Below are 21,684 nucleotides of genomic sequence, written 5' to 3'. Positions count from 1 at the left end.
TTTTAATTACACAGGTACTATGTGTGTGCACATGTGCGTACATACGTGACTAGCAGCATTCCTCAGAGAGGCAATAGTGTTCTCTTGAACTTTTGCAAGTCTGAAATAACAGCAAAGAAAAAGGGTTTGTTCAACGCAGCATGGCACCAGAGTCCATTGAAACAACAGAAATACAAATCAGAAGTCTTTCTGTTAGAGAACGCCCACATTTGATATTGAAGCGACTTAAACGATTATGGGTTGTAGCTTTTTATTTCAAACTGTCTGCTTCCTCAACTGATGTCAGTGAAACTAAACATAACCCCCTCCTCAGAATAAAATGCAAATGAACTTACTTAGCTGTTGTTGTAGAATTTCCTGCTCCCCTGTGTCCAACATCTAGAGTTGTTCTTGGTTTCCAATACTTTGCATATGAAGCCTTCATATCACAAGTGTAGCCCTGGATCGGTTTAATAATTATGTAGTCCACTACAAGAAGAGTAGCAAATGCTTCATATATCAAGAGATAATGGATGACTTCCGGTAGTTATCTACATCTGTTTGCATCAACTGTACCTCTAACTTTTCCAATTGTCTTCCTTGGATTTCTGCTCATAATAGCAAGGGTAATAATTCCAGCCCTCTTTCCGAGTTCTGCGATTGTGGATGACAGGAGGCAGGCGGAACCTACGTGACCTGGGAGCACATCACCTTGTACTACTTTCTCACCTAAATCTTCCTAAAAAAGCAAAACAAACAAACAAACACAAAATACCTCCTGTTACATGTAGGTGAGAATTCTGAACAAATTCTTCTTCCTTGCTCCTCATGAAGACATATACAGCAACTGATGTAACAGAAATTTCTTGTATATTACAGAAAACACTAATTTCAGGCTAAAAAAATGGGTAATCTACCAGCATGTTGAAAATTACAATCAGGAATATGAAATTGTTGATGGAAATCTACAAAACTCATGTACATTTGTCTGTGAAAACTCTTACATTTGATAAGCTTTTCAGATCAACATTGCATGCATGGAATAGTCTGTCTTCTAAAAAGCCCGAGTCATGTCAAAGATGAATTGGAATAATATATATATGCTTAAGATAACTTTGTATTCATTTGCAGGGAAGGAGGAGGGCAGCCAACACGTAGAACGTGTACTTGACCATAGTCAATTTCAGGAACTATGTGGCCACTTTACAATTATGAACATAAGGGATAATAAGGGCATTTTTAGACCAAAGAGAACGCTTAAGACTTTCTTCTGCATAAACAGTATGAAGAGACAAAAGTTGTTTTATTTTAAAAAGGACTTTGAATATTAAGATCTTTTAGGGAAAAAAAAGTAGAGTGCAAAATAACAGATGGAGTAGTGATAATCTGCAAACATCCAGTTTTAATTTGAACTAGATACTTCAGAGAAATCTCTTTTGTTTATAACTTAAAAATTAAGATCAAATAATTGTAATTTAACTAGTTCACATACACATTGTTCAGATGCAAGAAGAATAAGCAAAACTTAAGTCTGACAAAGGATAAAAATTAAGACAACCTAACGACATGCAGTACTGCCCACTAAGATTTGAGTCTAATCTGTACTGACTTCTAAATAAGCAGAAACTGCGAAATTCTCTGTGCCATATCAAGAAGATGCACAAAACCTTTCTGCAAAATGAGGTAGTAGCCAATAGTCTCATAGCTTGTTTACACAAGTCCAAAAGATGAAGAATATCAGGCAATAGCCCTGTCCCAACAGTGAAATCTTCATGGTAATTGACTCTACCTCCCAAAGGCGGACTGGAGCTGCTTCTTAGTGGTAGCGAGACGTACCTCAAAAAAATCAAAGATTAATTCCAAGTTATCAGGCTCCATGGTTTGTATTGTGTATTCTATCCATCGGTCTGGTTGCAAAGCGTAACCACAGTCTGGCTGGGAGTGTCGGCATTTGTATTCGTTGTTACTTATTAAGGAGAACTCCACAGTGTTTGCCATTTTCTGAGGGACAGTAGGAGATGTCTTTTCTTGGCCCTCTTCATCGTCCTCATCTTCCTCTAGGCCTTCTAGAGTCAATTTTACTCTATTCAACCAGAAATACAAAACAAATGTTTAAGTCACAGGAGTGTCTTTGGAAACACTAAAGAATTAGAAGGAAGCTTGAGCAGAAGCTCATACAACACAAGAATTCTTCTCACCACCACTACCTGCAGGACAGCACCCTATGCAGCAGGCCCTCGCAAGAGTCAGTTTGCAGCTCTTATCTAAATCTTTTTTAGCACTTACTTTAGTGCTCAAGTCACTTCTAAAACTGGAAATGAGAAAATTGTACTAGTGGTCTGAGAAGCAGCACTCCATCAAACTTATTAACAATTTGGGCTGCCAAACAAACAAGCCTTTCTCCACAGGTTGATACCCATAATGCCAAAAGGCTAATGAAAAGCACTGAAAATAGTAGTAATCACCAAAATCAATATCTGGACGTCGGTGGCTGCTGATAAGTGCACACACACAACTTTAAGCCTCTCTGAACACCGATAAGGCAGGTAAATGTATTCTATTAGACGTAAACAACATATAATTAGTAAGTCCATTGAGAAATTCTGTCAGACTAAGTGATCGTTTAAAAGTACACCAAATGCAATTTCTGGAAAATCCTGGACTGAGAAAAATAAGCCTTTCTCTAAGACTCAGAATTCATTATTATACAGAGCAAACCTTCCACACAGAAAGAACTACGGCAACGATGGAAGCATATATAAGTAATCCAAACCCCCTTCCGAATCATCGAAGCAGGAGATGGGATGAAGAGTTGTCATTTAGTTACATGCCAATTCAGTAGTAAAACTGAAGTCGTACCTCAAAGAAACAATTACAATGATAAATCTTTTACACTAAGTCCACATTCTTAATACCCTTACAAAAAAGAAAGAAGTCACAACACAGATGCTCCACAAACTTGAAAAATGACACTGCCATAGGAGGTGACAGTCACAAAAACTACCTGGGCAGATCTAACCTTTTAGGCAGAATGTGGAAAACAGTATCCAATGAATGCATTCAGCTTATCAAGTTTAGATTTCAACCATCTAGACAAGGATTAGACTTCAGAAATCACTCTCTCTACCTGCTGTAACATACAGGGAAAAACTTCAAAGCTCTAGAGAACAGGACATAAGTATTTATTTAACACAACATTCTTCAGTGAGAATTAACTTTTCCCTCATCAGAAGAGTTGGAAGTGAGGGGGGAATAAAAAAAAAAAAATAATAATAATAATAAAAAAAATATCAAGTGTCAGACCATCAAAATAAGGCACACAATACAGAAGTAACTCCCGGGTTAACTGAGTTATCTGTAAATCACTTTGATAGTGGTGTGCTGGAAACTACTCATTTGTTACAAGCTCAAAATCTGATTTCTAGTGATTAAATAAAAGTTTATATTTTCTTTTAATATTTTCCATTAAAGAAAACAGCGAACCATAATCCTTTCCAAACAAGCAGATGGGTTGTATGCAAGATTAGGAGTGGGAAAAACAGTTAGTCTGTCAAAGGATCCGAGAAGTCCTGCTCCATTCTCTCCCATCGCTCAGAGAAACACACGGCTAATATACTACCAAAAATTGCTGTTGTAAAAAGGCACTTTTGCTGAGGATTGTTAGTAATAACAATCATCACGCATTCAGAGATGTGTCAGGCTCTAGTTTAGGAGGAAAGGTTTTTATATGTGTCTACACTCTTTTTCATTGTTTCGCAAGAAAACAACCCTTGTTTTCTGTATCTTTCACAGTCTACACCACACACTACAACGATACGTGCTGGGATAAAATTTGGCAACCACAGAGCTCCAAAAAGACGCATGCAGGAAGGAAAGTGGTCAGGGCAGAAGGGAGGATAGGGAAGAGAGAGCTAGCTCCAGATCCCAGAAATTCAGGAGGGAAAGGAGGTCCAACACTCAAGGCAATTGTGCAGTCCTCAAAACATCACGACTAAGAACACCCACTTCTGTCAGTCGACTATATAGCTTAACTATGTCTGCTTTTTGAGACACCTCTGCAGGTAAAACCATCAAACTGATCTAAGTAGTAACAGAAGTGATTAGAGAACGCTATTATCTCCACCATCCATGTTGACTGGAAATCTGTAGTGCCAGCGGGGAATTAACCATAGATTAAATGGAGAGGGCGGTTTACTTTGGCAAGGAGAAAAAGTAGTATTCAAAAAAAAAAAACCAAAAACAAAAACCACAAACTGTAAGCCTTCTCCCTTTCCCCTAACTTCCACTTCCATTCTGCTCTTTTCAAGAAGTTAAGAAAAAAGACCAAGGAAGAAAATTCTCTGAAAGTAATAGCAAAGAACTACTTAACACTGCAGTTCCAGCCAAGAAGCAGGAAACACCAAGACAAGTATGGAATAAGTATTTCTGAAAGACACCTGTACTTGCTGCTTAACTTGTGCTATGACATCTGCTTTTTCATACTTAATAGCTTAATAACTATCAGAAAGGCAAGAACTGAACAGTATGAAGTCAGCAGGGAAACTAGAATAGTTTTGTTTGACTGTTTGTCTTCCTCTGTTTCAACAGAAGAAACTCTTTCAACACTACATTAATAATAAAACAAGGTAACTGAAACACACCACCAATTTAATATTATCACCATATTTTTTTACGAAGTGCTTAAACACCTGGAAATTGGCCCGATAGCACACCCCTATTGGCAACCAGAAATTAATTTGAAGGCTAGTTGAAGTAAAAAAGAATCATTGGTATTGACAATTAACATGAGATAAACTGCAAACTGATGAGCAGGCTCTTACCTAAACCTTGATGTTTTAAATTTCTTCTTAGATATCACTACAGGTGGTTTCTCAGAATAATGCAGACGTAACCTTATTTCTGTTTGACATGTCAGCCACCCAGCATCCACAGTTTCAATACCATCTATAAAAAAAAAAAATAATCAAACAAAAAGTAGAAGACACTTTAATAACTTGTTTTATTTTCAAAAGGGGGAATCTAGACAGTTTAATATACAAAATAAATACAGTTCCTCTGACACCATCTTCCAGACAATTCTCCTTATCACCAGCCTTATTCAATAGTATTTCCAGAACACCTGAGTGCATCCTTTCACTTGTATTTTTCTACCCCAAATAGACAACAGAAACTGCAGTTGTTTGCTGGCTTTTAAGAGGATTAAATAGGAACAATGATCTTCACCAGCTTCACCTGTAAACTGTCTGCAAGAGAGCACTAAGTATCCCAGTGTTTATTTTATTTAGGGTATCAAGGGCTAAGTTAAGCCTCCAAAGGTAGATAAAACATTCCCTTGTCCAGGAATCTCTCAATACGTGGAATAACACTGATGGAAACTCTGAGATTCATATCCAACTTGAGACTCCCCGTTTCTATTGAGGTATAGGTGTCGAATTAGCTCATCATAATCAATGCCAGTGAAGCAGCGTAAGTCTGCAGGACAGGATATAGCGACAGATCTGACGGGGGAACAAAGCACGGAGGAGAATCCTCAACCTCACCATCAGGACAAGGAAAGCCTACACACAGGATGGCCAGAAAGCATAAGCTGCCAGACCAAGTGCTGAAGAAGACCCTGTAGTTTTGAAGAGTTCCTAGCAAAATGTATCATTCTATGTGGATACGAAGAAAAATGGAAAAGCTTTAAGGCAAGCTGTGTGATATGTGACAAAGTTACGTTAGGTGCCAAGAGATGGAGCGTTAAGCGAGAGGTGGGTTAGAGCTGCCAAAAGTGAGACATATGCACACATAAGAACATGAGGTTTGAGCTTACGAGAGGTTCTGGCAGTTATGTGCCTAACTGAAGAGGCAGATTGTGTACATTTAGTGTAAATGATAATATTTTTCTAGGCAGGAAGAGTTTTTTCTAAGGGTAGGTTTTAAGAGAAAGTTAACAGTCTATTTAGTATTTCCAAAAAATACATGCTTATTATCTAAAGTTCACAAATTTCAGCCTTGAACACCAGCACACTGACAGTATTTCACTGACAGTATTTCACTACCAGTCTTTCATTAATATTAGAAGGGATTACAGCCCAAGTGTGAATTCACAAATGCTGGATACAAAAAAAAAACCATATAAGCAGAGAAAACAATCACTTACAGGCAATTCCTGTCAAAACTAACTTGGTATTTCAAATATTTTTCAACTACAACATTTAAGCTTGTTAAAATTAAATATGCGGTAAAGAGTAAAGGACAATATATCTCACTTACTACGGATTCCAAAGTATCCATCGTCAATAGTAATTTCATTTTCTAGAATTAAAAGGAGGGGAAAAGAATGAGAGAAACTAATTAGTATTCACATTATAAAGAAACATCGCCAAGTTAATTCTACTTTTCCACTTCACTTCTAAAAAGTATATCTAATAAAAAAAAGTAGCAAAACTGAAACAGACAAAGAATAAGCATGTTTATTGCAACCTTCTATAAAGCTTTTTCCCAGTTTCTGCAAGAAAAACTGAATCAACACACAAAATGCTATGTTTTACCTGAAGCAATCTGAACTGAGAAAAGCAAGAAGGTTGCCTAATTCCCTAGTTTGCTGCAGAACTTTGCTGATAATATCTACATCCTACTAGGATCTAGGATGCTTTTCTTGTTAGGGTCAAAGACATTAAAGTTTCTTGCAAACATATAAGAAAGCTGTCCTCCTGTGCATTTACAGTTAAACCTTCTAAATCAAGTTAGTCATAATTAAAGTGCTTATTCTGCCCATGTGACAGAAACCCACCTAGGATTAAATGTTCAAACCACTCATTTCACACTTGCTTTTATCCTTACACTCTCTGAAGTTTTCGTAACTGAAACCCTAAGGCGCTAAGTAAATTCCCCAGCAGTAACGGAACTGCAGTAGTCTATACATTTCTCAAAACACAAATCTTAACAAAATTTTGTCTCTAGAGCCATTAATATCCCCCTCCCCTTTTTTTTTCCTAAGAAGTATCATGGGCCTGCCCTCAATTTTTAATAACCACAGGCAACAATTTAGGATCATAATGACCAAGTGCTAACATTCTGGGTTTGCTGCATTTTCTTAAACACTGGTTATGAAGCATCAAGTACTACTTGGGAGAAAAAAGAAAAAATAATCCTAACTGTTTGGAATGAAGTTATCCAAATTTAGAGATAAAGTCTAGACCCTAACAGAGAGTAGGCTGCTTCCCTAATCAGTTACTGACAAATACAGAAACTTAATTTTGTTACAGGAACAGAAACACTTCACTAATTCAATTGAAATTCAAACAAAAAAAAGGAGGGGCGGGAGAAATGTGATCATGGTACTATTCATGATTAACAATTTCTTTAATACCAGCTTCTTTCTAAAAGACATTCTTTCAGTGCATCAGAAGGTATTTAATAGATATAAACTCTTAAGTATGGAGCAAATAACATTTCTTATATCATAGGAAAGAGGGCATAAAACATGCCATCCCATAGCAGCGTAAGAGATCTAAATTACAAGCTACATTCCAAGGTTATTTTAGTCACTCTTAAAAGAAACCCAAACTTTTCCCCTGTTCAAAAAAGCATTAGGAACTCATATGCAAGTCTGCATGCCACCTTTCCTCCAGCAAAATTACTTGCTGCTAAACTGCCGGGTATATAAGCCCATTCGTGTTTCTATTTACATTAATCCATTTACTTAAAGAAGCCCAATTAAGAATTTTTGCTTTAAAATTTTACTAATGAAACAGTAGCTAAATAAAAAACAGCAGTGACTTCCCACCCTCCCCCTCCCCACATTTTCTCTGGAGAAATAATATGGATCCTTAGTCTCAAAGAATTAAACTTACAGAAAATTATTACAGTGCCAAATTAATAAAAAAACTCAACCCACATCATCTTAAGGATGGCAGCAAAGAATTTCACATCCACTCCGTTTTTAAGCCACTTATATAAATAAGTATTTTGAGAGTAAGGCCCATGTTGTGCAAAGAAAAAAGTTTATACCTCCAAGACATTAATAAATTTAAGTATTTTAAAACTATAGTTATCAATCCCTCTAAACCAATGTGCAGCATATTAGCAATCTTATGCATATGCCTCAAACAGATGCAGTTGATGCCCATACCTAAAGGGGTAATTGATCGTGGTTGTAGATGAGTCTCCCACGTGTGAACTATGACTTCGCAGGGACCATCGATAGTCTGTAATTTAAAAGTTAAATGTCTGCAATAATTTCTTTTGTTATATCTGATTTTCTACCCATGAAGCTGTTTGGGATGGTGGTGAATTAAACTTACGGATTTAAGAAAGAAAAAGAAGGTGAAGGAGAAAGGGGGGAGGGAGAGAAGAGAGAGAATATGAAAGAGAATGAAAGAAAACAGGTCAGGCTCATTTCTTACCCCTGCAACTGCTGCTGACGCTATCTGATGCGTCAGGTCATGCTACATATGACAAAACTCATGACAAAGTCTGACAGGATGGAGAAGTTACATGGAATTATTAAACCTTTACTGCTTATAGCTACTCTGCTGGACTACTGATTTATTCTCCTTCCAATACAAAAAACAAAGCGGCCCAGAATTCATTAAGTGGGCTTTCTTTTTTTTCTTAAGGTAGCACAGCAACAATTTACAAAAAGAATTCCCATATCCCACATCTCTCCGATCCCAAACAGGACTCGGCAGCTACTCGCAAAGTTAACAGTTGCAGGGGCGGGTTCTCCCCCAGAATATGCTTGACTGATTCAAAGTCTATAAAAACACAGTTATTTTAGTTGTGGTGCAGAAGCGACAATTATCTACTAATTAAAACATCAATAGTCAGGATTTTGCTGCCTCAGAAGGAACAATACAGTCATACAATGCAACCGGCCAGCAGTGAAGCCCCCTCCAGTCCATTCCATTTGGGGCAGGCTAAATTGGATTACGCCAGAAAACCAAAGCCTACGTTTGTTGACAGATACAGCCAAGACTCAGATACTCAGAACAGTAACTCAATCTTTTCATTCATAACAGTGTAATTTGGAAATTGCTTTCTAGGTTACAGCTTTTAGGTAACCACTGGAACATGCCCAGTTCCCAGATAGCTGCAGAGTGTTTTGGTGTTTTGGGCATAAGTAATTCTTATTTCCAAAAAGACTTGCTACTATTGCCAGTCATATAAGCTTCAACACCAACTTGTCCCAGTACTTCAGGTTCTTGTTTTAATAGATTTCAGCTCAACAGGGACATCCGGACAAGCTTCAAACTCAGCGGTATAGTTACACGATTTGCTTTGTTATCTTACAACTCACTGAATAAATTCTTTAGCAGCAGATGGGATTTCTTGACCTTTCTCAAACACATTTAATCTACTATGCTTTGGATGACTTAACAGCAAACACCAAATATTTAAAAAGCGCTCAATAAGACAGGTTTGCTCTGTGAGTCAGCTGAAAGCCATTACGTTTTTCTAAGGAATTCTGAGGCGTCTATACTTAAGGGTCATGTCAGAATAAAATACATATGCTTCAAGTTATGCTTTAAAGGTGTAAATATAAATAAAATAAGGTGATCCTATTGTTTTCAGTTTATTCCTGTTCCAGGGCAGTTTTAATTCCCATTTTCTCACCACTGCCACAATAATCACTCTTATGGGCTTCTAGAAAAGCAAATAATGAGAAGTTTCTTCCCCCTTCTTTCACAGCAGATCCACACCTGCATGTCACAATGCATTTCTGAACCGTGTTCGCCAGCAGGGAGGCTACCATTTCCTAATGCCACGCAGACCCCCAAGCTTTCCACCAGCGACTCCCACAACCTCATACGCAACTCATAGCTCACAATCCTGGGGAACCCAAGCCTGTTCTAACACGGATTAAACTGTTCCCTTCAAAAGGTTTTTTCCTGGAGAAACTCCCCAACGTATTGTATTAAAATACCACCTTATTTCTTACACTACTGTAATTGTACATTTTAATTTTAGGTTCTAAAATGAGGAATGAGAATTTGAGGAACGTTAACCCAACAATAAGCACAACATGCTGGCTACATTCAGCAAAATTTCAGCGCCTGGAAGGAATACAGTGAGCTGATTATGCACTTAATCCCAGGAACCCTCAACACTTTCCATACTAAGAAGAGCCAAGCAAAGCTACCTGGAAAAGAAGGGCAACAGATTAAAGAACAGGCACAGATATGATGGAGAGCCTTCTCACCATCCCTGCTCAGACCGTCTTTGTGTTTACAGGCATTTAAATAATCTGCAGCCAAGATGTTTTAATTACAGCTAACGGAAGTTATTCCTACAGTGACGTTAAAATACTGATGTGATTTCAGTGGCATAGACTGACCACATTTGAACAACAGCCCAGTTCAGAATGGCCTGGAGCAGACATTAATGATGTGTTATTAATACTCATGGTATGGTAACGTTATTTAAGAAGTCAGTCTCTGCCAGGACAGTCTCAGAAGGGCACCTACCCAAAGGTCACATCAAGCAGCCCAGTGGGCAGTACACCAAGAATAAGCAGTACTGTATGGCATGGATCCCTCTCTACTAACATAAATAATAATGTATTTTTTTAAAAAAAAAAAGAAAGAAAATACATAATTTTTATGTTGCTTGTTTTATATTTAGTTGAACATTTGATGCAATTTTAAAGCTCTTAAATGACATTCAAGAATTTTCTAAAAAAAAAAAAAAAGTTCAAGTCCTCTTACATTCTCAGAAGCTGAAGGGTCCCCCAGTAGTTATTAGACACTTTTGAAATGAAGGGTAAAATGCCTCTGTAGCACAATGCTCCAGAGGTTCAAAGCAGTCTGATGCACACTCTGTGTGAAGTGCTTGGGGGCTGAGCACAATTAACAAATGAAACCACCTCTGTGGATGTTCAAATGATTATTTAGGAGGCCAGTTCCAAAATTCCTGATCCAAGGCAACACAACAGAGCGGGCATTAGGAAAAAAAAAAAATATGATCTTAAAAACACTACATATTTATCTGAGTGGACTTTTTAAAACTATGTTTCAAGGATATTAATCTACTTCATGACACAGCTAAATGAATTAGACTTAACTACTGATGCTGGGTTTCTGACCAAAATCTCTCTGGATCTCTGTACCACGAAAAAGACAGTAATTAAGTACAAAACCAAACAATCACCCAAAGCCAGTCAAGCCATCGTAACTAACTTCTCAAGGCAACAGCCCATGTAAGTCACCTGCCAGGACATCCTGAGCTAAATAGAGATTTTACAGCCCTAGTTATTTCCAGTAAGAGTTTAACACGCTATCTCAGTCTGAGCAGAGGTGTTCCTTTGTCATGATCAGGTTAACCATGGGTTATTAGTCTCGTGAAAGCTTTTCCAAGGCACTCTGATATTCAAGAAATTACTGAGCCTAGACTTAAGTTTCACATTTATTATTATATTCCAGGCACTAAATGGATTTGATTTATTTATGGTTTAGAAAAATAAGCTTTGAGCCTCATTTGAAACCTCTATAATTAAGCAATATTCTCAGAAGTGTGAAAAATGTTCACAAATCCTGTCTTAGAAGTCCTGCTACATGCACAGATAGCTTAGTTATTTCACAATTTCCTTGGAAGTAATAACCCTAACCTTGCATGCTCATTTACTGTTGGAAAAACAAATATGGAGCAGAGCTTAACAGAATAAGGTGTGCATTTAACTTACTAAGGTGTTCAAATATGCATCATGCAAACAATACATATCAAAGCATTCTCCTAAAACATATGATATGCACAAGACTTAAATTACAGACAAGGGGGTTTTGGTGAGTTGTCATCCCCCAAACATCAGGTAAGTGTAGAATAAAGCAAGGAAGGTACCTTACAGACCAGAAAGGTAACTGGTACTGGGTTACGTTTAAGACAAGAACAAACTAGTTTAAATTCCTGTCCTATTTCACCAAATGTATGTATTTACTTTTCTTTTAAAATGCTTAAGATGACTCGTATGATCATAAAATTTTTACAACGCAGTCGAAGCGCTTGATATGCAGGAGCATATTAATGCTCCTTGCACCAATTTTATAGTAAAATGTTGTGTATACATTAATTTGTATTCTTACAAATATATTGAAAATTATAGACTATTAAGTACAAAAAACCCAACGCTCTATGCAACCACAATCATGCTAACACCAAAATGCTTCAGTGCAAAGAAACTAAACTTCCCATGACATTGTACTACACCTTCAAGCAAAATAATTTAAGAGATCAAATTATGACTTTTTTTTTAAAGGGAGGTGAGAAAAATACTTCCCTATTTGTTTTATTCCAAAATGTGAATTATTATATCTATTTTCACATCTAGTCTGTAGCAATATTTTATGTAATCTAAGAACTAGCATTTCTCTGTGTAAACATTTGTCACCCCCAGCTTTGCCACCATGTCCAACTCAAGTATCTTCAAAGATGCAGTTGATATAAAGGAAGGGAACAGTAACTTCAGCTGGATCTGTCTTCAGCATGATTTACTCAGTTACACGGTGTCAGATTTGTATGTGCAGACTTCAACATATATTTAACACTACACATGTATTTAAGTTATCCTACTACAGACCATGACATGCAAAATTGCACTGATATAAAAAATTAACAATGTCTGATGGATCATATATCACAGTCCTATCAAATCGAGGAGATTAATCACATGCGATGCATAATAAAAAATTACTGAAATATAAATATTCAGGATAATTTCCTTATCAAAGTTGTTAATGCTAAAGTCCTCCATACACTGTCTCATCGCGCTATGCTGTGCATTATAATCCTGTCATAATGAGGGGATCCTGCTTCTATATGGGTTTTCATAAAATTTACATGAAGAGGAAGAAAACATTGTAGCTGGAATTCTTTTCTTCAAAAGACTTGGAAATAAAGTCCCATGCACTTAACAGGTACAGGTTAGAGACCACTAAGTGGATAACCACGTACCCTGGCAATTCACATACTTTGTTTTGTAGGGTGGTTTTCTTTTTTTCCTCCTTTTTAAATACAGTAGCTCTTTATGCTGGTATTGCATAAAATTTATACTTACCTTGGCAGACTCTGCATCACACGGTACATAAAGCGTGCACGATACAGAGCACCTACTTAAAGAAACACACTCACCAATACACATCGTAAACTTTTTCAAATGTTAAAACAGAAATTGTGTGGTCTACGAGCACATTTTCTGCCAGTCTCTTCTCACCAAGTGTGCTTTTTCTAGCGTGCTGTTGCTTACATTTTAAACTTATGGGTGTTTGTGAAAAACATAAGAGTCCCATCAGAGCTGCTAGGCTCTCAGATCTACTTTTTGTAGTCTGAGCTCAGAAGAAGAGATCTATTATTGCCTTCCCTTCTTTTGCCTCAGAATAATGATTTAAACATCAGTTTCAGATTAGACTATTTCACATGCTGTAATGAAAACCAGAATGTAGTCTCTTGTGTTTCATTTAAAATTAGCATCCTTCACTGAGATGATACCTCTGAAATATTTTCTCAGTGAAAGGCTAGTCCAGCTGACAAAAAACCTTACACGCCCTTGACAGCAATTTACAATATTTAAGAGACATAGACCAGATGATTCTCCAAGTCCTTTGCACGTTTAGCCACAGCCTTCTTAATCCCAATTTCAATGAAGAACTAAAGCCCAGGGTGAAGAGCCACACTATATGAATAGAGTAAGAAAGACAGCAAAGATAACTGTAAGAAATAACCTATTTAAAGCTATTACTTGTTATTAAGATAAACAGTTAAAGAGTAGCTGCTTATTTTCCCAAAGTAGTCCAATTTTTTTCTGGATGCAGTCTCATCCCTAGTCTGAAGAACTTTCCGTTTACCCTTGTACAATGTCTACTGACCAGTATGCTGCCACATACATCCAACTCGCATGCAATTTTGCCATCAATGCCTGTGAAAAAACACCTGTGTGTCTCTTGGGTTTTCTCCCCCACCCCAAGTCATGCAAATACCTATATACAAATCTAAAGAAAACACTGGGATGCCCCATACCTGGTTTTACTTTTTGACTCCAAGATATCAACATGTGTTAAGTATGCAGCACAAAAGCTAGTTAATACTTCTTATGCTTCACCAAAAAAATCTGCAGTCATTTTAAAAACTGTAGTAGATTAGGCAAAATTAAACACACCTGCTCACACTAACCATTTTTCTCCTGCTATTGCTTGCTTCCACGCTAGAGATTCTTGCCCTGCTGAAGTCCATATGCAATTATAAGTGTAGATGTTGTTACAGCTCCACTATAACTAATAAGAACTTCACCAAATCATTTAAGCTTTGTAGTAGTGTCAGGCATTTCACTATCACTGGAACTTTTAAAACACTAACACTGGTAAAAGAGTGAAGATAATTTAACAAAAATAATTAAAGTTAACAGCATATGGTCATGTATTTCCAGAAGTCGACTGCTTGTATTTCTGCAAGTGTTTTAATGTTTTGGATGTTGCAATTTAAGATTTATTTCTAGAAACTCAAGTTTAACTCAGAAAACCCTTTTTACTTCAAATAAGGGATTTTTTTACTAAGGATGAGCCAACTTAAAATAGAAAAAGTTGTACATACCTTAGGTTCTAGGAAGTATCCTTTAAAATACCGATACCGAACAGGAACTCCTCTAGGAAGCTCTACAGTAGCTTTCCATAATTGACTGTGGAAAAGAAAAACAAAACAGTTTCAAAATACAGCCTAACAGCCACCTCCAATGTATTGCTGCAAGAAAGGTTTTTCCAAGGTAACTTACCCAAACATGCAGAAAGCACAATAAATACTTAAAATTGAAATTACACTTTCTAATCTATAGATCTGAAGTGCTCTCATGCAGCAAGAATTCTCATCCTCATTTAATAGATGGGGAAAAACATGATGAAATAATTTAGGGACTCATCCAAGATCACTGACAGAATTAGAAATACATCCTGCGAGCCCTATTTTCCTGCATCACACAAACAGCGATAGGCAGGACACCATTTTAAGAAAACATGCAATTTCTCCGCTGCATTTAAGCTTTCTTCCATGTACACATGTAAACCACATGTTTATAAACACACAAACCACTTAAAGAGTTTTAATGCAACTCTCATTAAATAATCTTCTCCCCATCTCTTTTTAACCTATATGAATTATTATTTTGGCTATAAAGTACACAACAAACATCTATAACTTGCTGTATAGTTATGGGACTGAGAATTATCCATTGCAGTTTCTTATTCAAAATGTCTACAACTACATTACTGAAATATGCCAACTACAATGGCAGAAGCATTATCTGTAACTAGAAAACCATACCCCAAGTTAAACACTTTCATAGACACATTCGTAAGCATTCAAAACCTTCAAGGGCAACACAGGAAATTCTGAAGAGTTGTATGAACAGTATGTGTAGCTCAACAGTTTACAAACTCAGAGCCAGAATAAATTTGTTGCTCCAGAACTCTGCCTACTTTGTAGGGTGGTTTTCTTTAAAAAAACACAAACAAAAAAACCCAAAACAAAACAAAAAAGCCCCCAACTTACCGATCCTCAGTTTGGAGGACCACTGCAACTTGTGGATTCCAATTTCCCAAAGCGCTGCAGCTCCCACATATTGCAAAAACCTCTCCTAAAAAAGAAACCCCAAACAGAAAAACCCCACAATCATCATTAGTCAAGACTATATGGAATAAATAAGTACAGCCTACACTGTAAAACCTTCAAATATCTTAAACATATACAACCAGAATCGCCCATCTAAACTCCCTCTTTTTGGTTCAGAAAGGAATTTTTCCCCCACCCAGGGGAACTACAGCAGCGTTTTCTTTGCCGTCGTAAGGATCTTGCTGAGACTGGGGCTACTGACAACCCCAGCCCTTAAAAGGGTTGGCTTCCAAATTGTCCTGCAGTAATACTGTTCAAAAATCTCTGGAAAAGCACCAGGCAAATTTTCACTGTAAAAATGTTTTCTGTCAAGTTGAACAACATTTTTTTCCTTATACTGTATATTTTTAACATAGGTACTAAAAATGCAAGTCTCCAAAATGCACACCAACAGTCTAGAAAGCACAGACAAATAGGAGGTTGTAGCATTACTCCCAAGACAACACATCCATTTAGTTTTATTCCTGAGAAATAAAGTGATTTTTGCTGCTATGCTTTCAGTTCTTTATTGGGTATAAAAACATAACACTGTTACACAAAAAAACCCCATCAAATTGTCACCCGCTGTCTACCCTAATATATACATACAGAAAGAAAGCATCCAAAGGATTACAATAGTATAAGAATGCTTGATTCTGGGATATCGGGGAGTTAAAATTAACATTGCAACTTACCCTTGTTTTTAATATAAAATCTATACAGAATCATAGAATTGTTTCCACTGGAAAAGACCTTTAAGATCATCAAGTCCAACCATTAACCCAACACTGCCAAGTTACCACTAAATCATGTCCCATATGTATATGGATACAAACAACAACAACGATAAATACAAATGGAAAGGGCAAATTACTATTTTGCTTTTACAGGGTTTCAACAATATTTTTGGACACAAGAACAAAATCTGTTGCAGAAGGAGAAAATACGAAGTTTTAAGTATATTTAGGCACCATCCACTTAACCTTTTAATTTTGCATAGCAAAATTTAAGAACTAGCACAGCACTTGAGCAATTTTTAAAAGTGTAATAAAAAAATACTGAAATTTACCTCAGCCTCTAACATGAAATGCCTAAATGTGAAGCAGATATAAGAAAGTTCAGCTAAAGTTAAATTAGTCCCTTAATTGGAGAGGGGCGGGGGGAAGTGTTTGAGAAAAAGAGGATCAAATCGATAGCTGCAAAGTTTGGGAGGAAAAGTATCAGCCTTAACAAAAGCAAGATACAAGCATCGACGATGGGAATTTCCTGCTCTTAAACAGAGAAAGATGTAGCAATACTGTTGGAGCCACACTAATCTGAAGATACAAAGTAGGCAAGCTATAGACAACAAAGCTACTCCACCTTTTACTAAGCTAAATATCACAGGCGGAACTTCAAAGTCTGAAAAACAGTTTTGAGGAAGTCCTTATGCCTCTAAAACTGCATCCATTTTTTCTAGTTACACAGGTTAATCTAGTAAGAGATACCACCACCAGGACTGTTTATGAAAGAAACCCCTGCAGACCCAGGGGTTGCAAAAAAATCTACAAAAGCCAAGAATTAAATAAGACAATTTGTTCCTAAAAACAGCTCAGTGGAATAATTTTAGAGAACACCTTGAACTACGATCCCTTCTTTTAATAAAATCTTTTGTTCCAATGCATTTTTTTTTTAAACCAAGCTTTTTGGATGCTCACTGTAAGCATACAAATGCAGACAAAAATCAGGTCTACGAGTATACTTATTATGGAATTCACTGCACACAATTGCCTGGGTCAGGTGCTTTACCTGTTCCACTCCGTACTGGGGCAGATTATGGTTTTCCAGGGAGGAGATAAAGGTGGGGAGGGAAGACCACCCGAATACCACACAGAATTTCTGACTGGCAATATTAAAGAGAAGCTAAAATTCTTTTAATATCCCTTAAAAATAGCAGCATTTAGTACATCTTAGTGTACACACCAGCCAATCTCTGAAGTGCCATCTAAATTATATTCCTCTTTGTAGCAGCATGCTAGAATAGTTTTCTGGCCTTTTGGTTTTTTAAACAAGCGTGAACATGCAGTGAATCCTTGTAACTCACCAAGGTACAACACACAAGACAACACTTGAACAAGACATTCAGTCACCCTTAAACTCACTTTAACAATTACATTGCAAGGCTGAATCAGGATTTGTAAAATGCTACTGAAATTATCCCAGGAAAGGTAGGAGTGAAGCCTGTGATAAACTGGAACTGCCTTTTTCAAAGGCAATTCTAAGCGCGGCAGGGTTTGCTTTGGTTTTGCATTTTAAGCCTGGGGGTCTTCAACTTCTCCCCCATCCCATGCCAGGGAATCCGATGTGGCCACAGGCAGAGCTGCTCCAGCGGCAGCAGCGAGGAAGCTATCCCAAGCCTTCTGCCGAGCCTCAAAGCTTCCACCAGCCTCACCGACATTGCAAGCTCTCTGCTTGGGCCAGCAGAATCTTTGTGTACAGTTGCGAACCAGAAGCTCCATTTTTTTTTTTTAATTTCACAATAGCTACTCTTTGGCCACCTAGCAGTCTCTTGGTATGGGACTGTGTCCTGATGAACACCTAAAGGAGTCACAACCAGTAACCAGCGACCCCCTTCCTTCCGCTAGGATGAAGCCAAAATGAACCACTCCATGTCACAAATGTGTAAAAGCCTACATCAGTGTGTCGGGCTTCATCACCAGTGTTCATTCCAGAAGTGGTTTGGCTAGAGGGAGTGAGTCAAAGCACGGTTCCCGTGCTGGTGATGCCCTCTTATCCTGCCAGTTAGCCTGGAACCACTGGCTTTGACATCAACAGGAAGGGAGAGTGACAAGGACACAGGGAGCACGTTAGCACTTAAAGTGAGGATTCGTGTCTCACTAACTACTCACCATGGTCATCTGACAAAATCAGTACATGATGTTTCTAAATAAACTGGACCTTTTGGTGTTTGTAGAACTGCCTAAGGTTCTGAAAACCCACCTCCCTTCTTTCACAAGACTGCATCTCACCACTGCTGCATCTCAAAGCTCTACTCCCCCTTCAAAACCAACAGCATCAATATTGTCATAAGCAGAAGCAACCTTCTGTGTCACCTCTTTATGCTACACAAATCAGCATTTCCAGGTAATTCTTTGTAACCAGCCACTAAGGCAGAACCTAGTCCTCCCTAATCCTCATTTTTGCTGCAGATACCATCAGTAAAAGGTACATGTGCAAATTCAACTTTGCTAGTGACAGTGCCAGCACAACAGTGGAACCAACACCGTAAACAGGGCAACAAGAGCACAGCTCCATTGTATAGCTACACCAGTGCCCTATAGCCTCATTTGATCAAAGGTCAATTTATTCATTAATTTAAGTTTTCTCCAGAATGCTATAAAAACACTACTCCTAGTATACTAAAGGCTTCACGTCCACATTGTGTGTCAATGTTCAGTTCCCAAACTCCCAATCAAATGGGAGACACACAGGAGAGATCTAACATGGGGCAGATGTCAAAGCTTTTAAAATGTTTCTATCATTTCTCCCCCACCCCCCACCTACAACAGAGTATTACACCATCTGATATTTGTCTGTAACAGGAATTTCGCCAATCTGTACATGCTCCCACATTCATCTGCTTCTGTTAGGCCACCACCAATTATTTTTTCAGTGACCTTCCTTCAAAGTTCCTAAAGATGAAGGTAAAAGTAATAAGCACAATTAATCAACACTAAATCTTGGTCTTCTACATGATTTGACACCTTGTGTTCCTCATTTAGATTACAGAAGTTATTTTACACATTTTTGGCAGACAGAATATTGAATTAAGCTGCAGATTCTTTCTGTCTGTAACTGCTAGTAGAGGTCACATGTTGGTATGGAGAACTTTCAACAGGGATGCAGAGAGAGCAAAAAAACAGAACAAACACGCCAATGCATGCGTGACTATCATGGCCCAGAATGTAAACACTCATTCCCATGGAATAAAAAGTTACTAGAGACAGAATACGGGTTTTAAAACAATCATAACCCTTTCAGTCAGCATCAAAATCTCTAGCACAGTATGAAATTTTTGTTTGAAGAAAAGGTAAAAATTAATTCCCAAAGCTCATTTTCAAATTACTATATGAAATTTCTTAATTAATGTATTTTACAATGACTTACCATTTTGATATTTGAACTGACATGTTGTTTTACCTCTGAAGAAAACAAGACAGCCTTTGAACATTCTTCTATTCAGTTTTCTTCTAGTTAAACCATACAAAAAGGAGAAAGCATGATTTGGGTACCTGGTACTGATGGTCCTCTGACTTCAAAAGTGACTTGAGAAGAGGTCATACTTGCAGAACTTTTGTCTTAGGATAGCTGAAATCTCCTGTAGCGGGAGGAAAAGATAATACATTTCAGGAACAGTACACTACCTCTGTTGCTGTCCTAAGAGGAAACACGAATCCCACACATCTTTTAGGGAAGCAAACCACTAGTGACATTACTGTTTGAGCGAGCAGTAAAAACAGAAAACCAGCATCAGCTCCAGAAAATAGCATCCAGCTGCAGAAGACACTGTTGCAACACTGGCACAAGAAAAAAAACAGACTGCTAAATCAAATACCATATGCAAGTATCAATATCATGCAACACTCAGTCTTAAGCCGAGATTTTTTCAGAAACCCCTGTTTTGACTAGTTTTGCTCCCGCAGAGACCACTGGAAGTTTTAATGAGACATTTAAGATTATGACCTTTGGCAAGCAGTAACTTCTGACTGCCTCGCCATGCTATTTGCCAGCACCCTCTTCAAAACACAAGAAAGGTTTCATAGATCAGCACTGCCACCTTGAAGGAAAAAGGGGAAGAACCCATGACAAATGACAGATCCTGGCTGTCACAGGCAGTGAGCTGTTCAAGACCTTGGACTCTGCACCCCTACCAATACTTTCAGACTTTCACATGGAGCACCGGCAGACTTGGAAACACCACAGCAGGAAGGGACTACCCACAGCCAGGACAGCAGTTGGAGGATTGACCCTGCTTCAATTTTCTAACCTCCTCCAATACAGAGTAACTTGATGGAAAAAAGCCTGCAGAATCCCACTCTCCCTGTTACAGCAGAAACACTATTGATGTAAAATATCCTTTTATATTATTTATGAAAGTAGTAGTCATATCAAAGTCCGAGTCCAGGTGTTGCTATACTAACACTCATCACCCAAGTATACCCCTTTGGAAATGGGCTGCAAAATCATCATACTGATTATATGCAGAATTAACTTTGCAATGCTCTCAACTAATTCATTTCTTTATGTTACTGTGTTGGTTTGGGGTGGTTTTTTTTTCTTTTTAAACTAGGCAAGTAGAACTTTTTTATTGCTATTTTTGAATAGGACAAAAGCAGTTTATTTCAGTACAGTGTTGGTCATTATTATTGAAGCTGTTACTGAAGGATTGATGACAAAAAGAACTAATGGCATTAGAGAGCAATCCACCTTTCATTAGCCCTACTGCAAGCCCTTGCCTTCAAAGGGCACAGGGCAATTTAACAGATGCCTTGAAAGCAAGAAAAGCTAGAGTAAGATACCAAGTAGGGGGAAAATAGCTTACAATCAATCCTTATTCCTCCTGGGCAGACAGACAGTGTGAGGATCTCCTCCTCCTCCTCTCTTAAGCTATTCTTTTTCTAACTAATGCTGCCTTTACTTTACATTCCTTTTTCTCCTCCCTTATTACCCTTCCTCCATGTCAAAGGAGATGACTTTTCAGTGGTAAAATGACAGCAAGAAAATGGTAGCAACGTAGATGTTTCTGGTCATATATTCCAATTCTGCATGTAATCTTTTACAACTAGCATTTCTGTAAATGATCGAAATCCCAAACTACTGAAGGTTTAATAAACGCTAAATAAACAGGAATTCCATGAAGGCCACATCCTTTATGAAGTTTGTCACATGTGTGTCATTAGGTGGTCTGTATGTTAACAGTGACACATTATAGCATTTATTTTTAGCAGTTGTTTACAGACACAGAAGCACAGCATGTTTCAGTGCTGAAACTAAAACTGGACTTGTGAAACTGGTCCAGTATGACACAAAAATTTCAGTTTAAAGAAGAGAATA

At 37.7% G+C, this 21,684-nt stretch overlaps 1 protein-coding gene across 1 annotated transcript in view; it reads right to left on the bottom strand.

The window, feature by feature from the left end:
- Positions 1 to 19,911, bottom strand: part of GPCPD1 (glycerophosphocholine phosphodiesterase GDE1 homolog (S. cerevisiae)) — a 37,314-nt gene extending 17,403 nt beyond the window's left edge. The window contains exons 1-10 of the mRNA XM_009892474.1: positions 19,863 to 19,911; positions 15,493 to 15,577; positions 14,542 to 14,626; positions 8,096 to 8,171; positions 6,235 to 6,276; positions 4,800 to 4,923; positions 1,816 to 2,062; positions 556 to 718; positions 336 to 468; positions 46 to 100 (exon numbers count right to left, since the gene is read on the bottom strand). Of these exons, the coding sequence (XP_009890776.1) occupies positions 46 to 100; positions 336 to 468; positions 556 to 718; positions 1,816 to 2,062; positions 4,800 to 4,923; positions 6,235 to 6,276; positions 8,096 to 8,171; positions 14,542 to 14,626; positions 15,493 to 15,577; positions 19,863 to 19,911 (1,059 nt within the window). The remainder of the gene's footprint in view (positions 1 to 45; positions 101 to 335; positions 469 to 555; positions 719 to 1,815; positions 2,063 to 4,799; positions 4,924 to 6,234; positions 6,277 to 8,095; positions 8,172 to 14,541; positions 14,627 to 15,492; positions 15,578 to 19,862) is intronic.
- Between the last annotated feature and the right edge of the window lie 1,773 nt (positions 19,912 to 21,684).

This window comes from Charadrius vociferus, unplaced genomic scaffold, assembly GCF_000708025.1.
Source record: "Charadrius vociferus isolate BGI_N301 unplaced genomic scaffold, ASM70802v2 scaffold139, whole genome shotgun sequence".
Classification (NCBI taxonomy): domain Eukaryota; kingdom Metazoa; phylum Chordata; class Aves; order Charadriiformes; family Charadriidae; genus Charadrius; species Charadrius vociferus.
The sequence above is the reverse complement of the archived record's forward strand: the minus strand, read 5'-3'. Positions and strand labels throughout refer to the sequence as shown.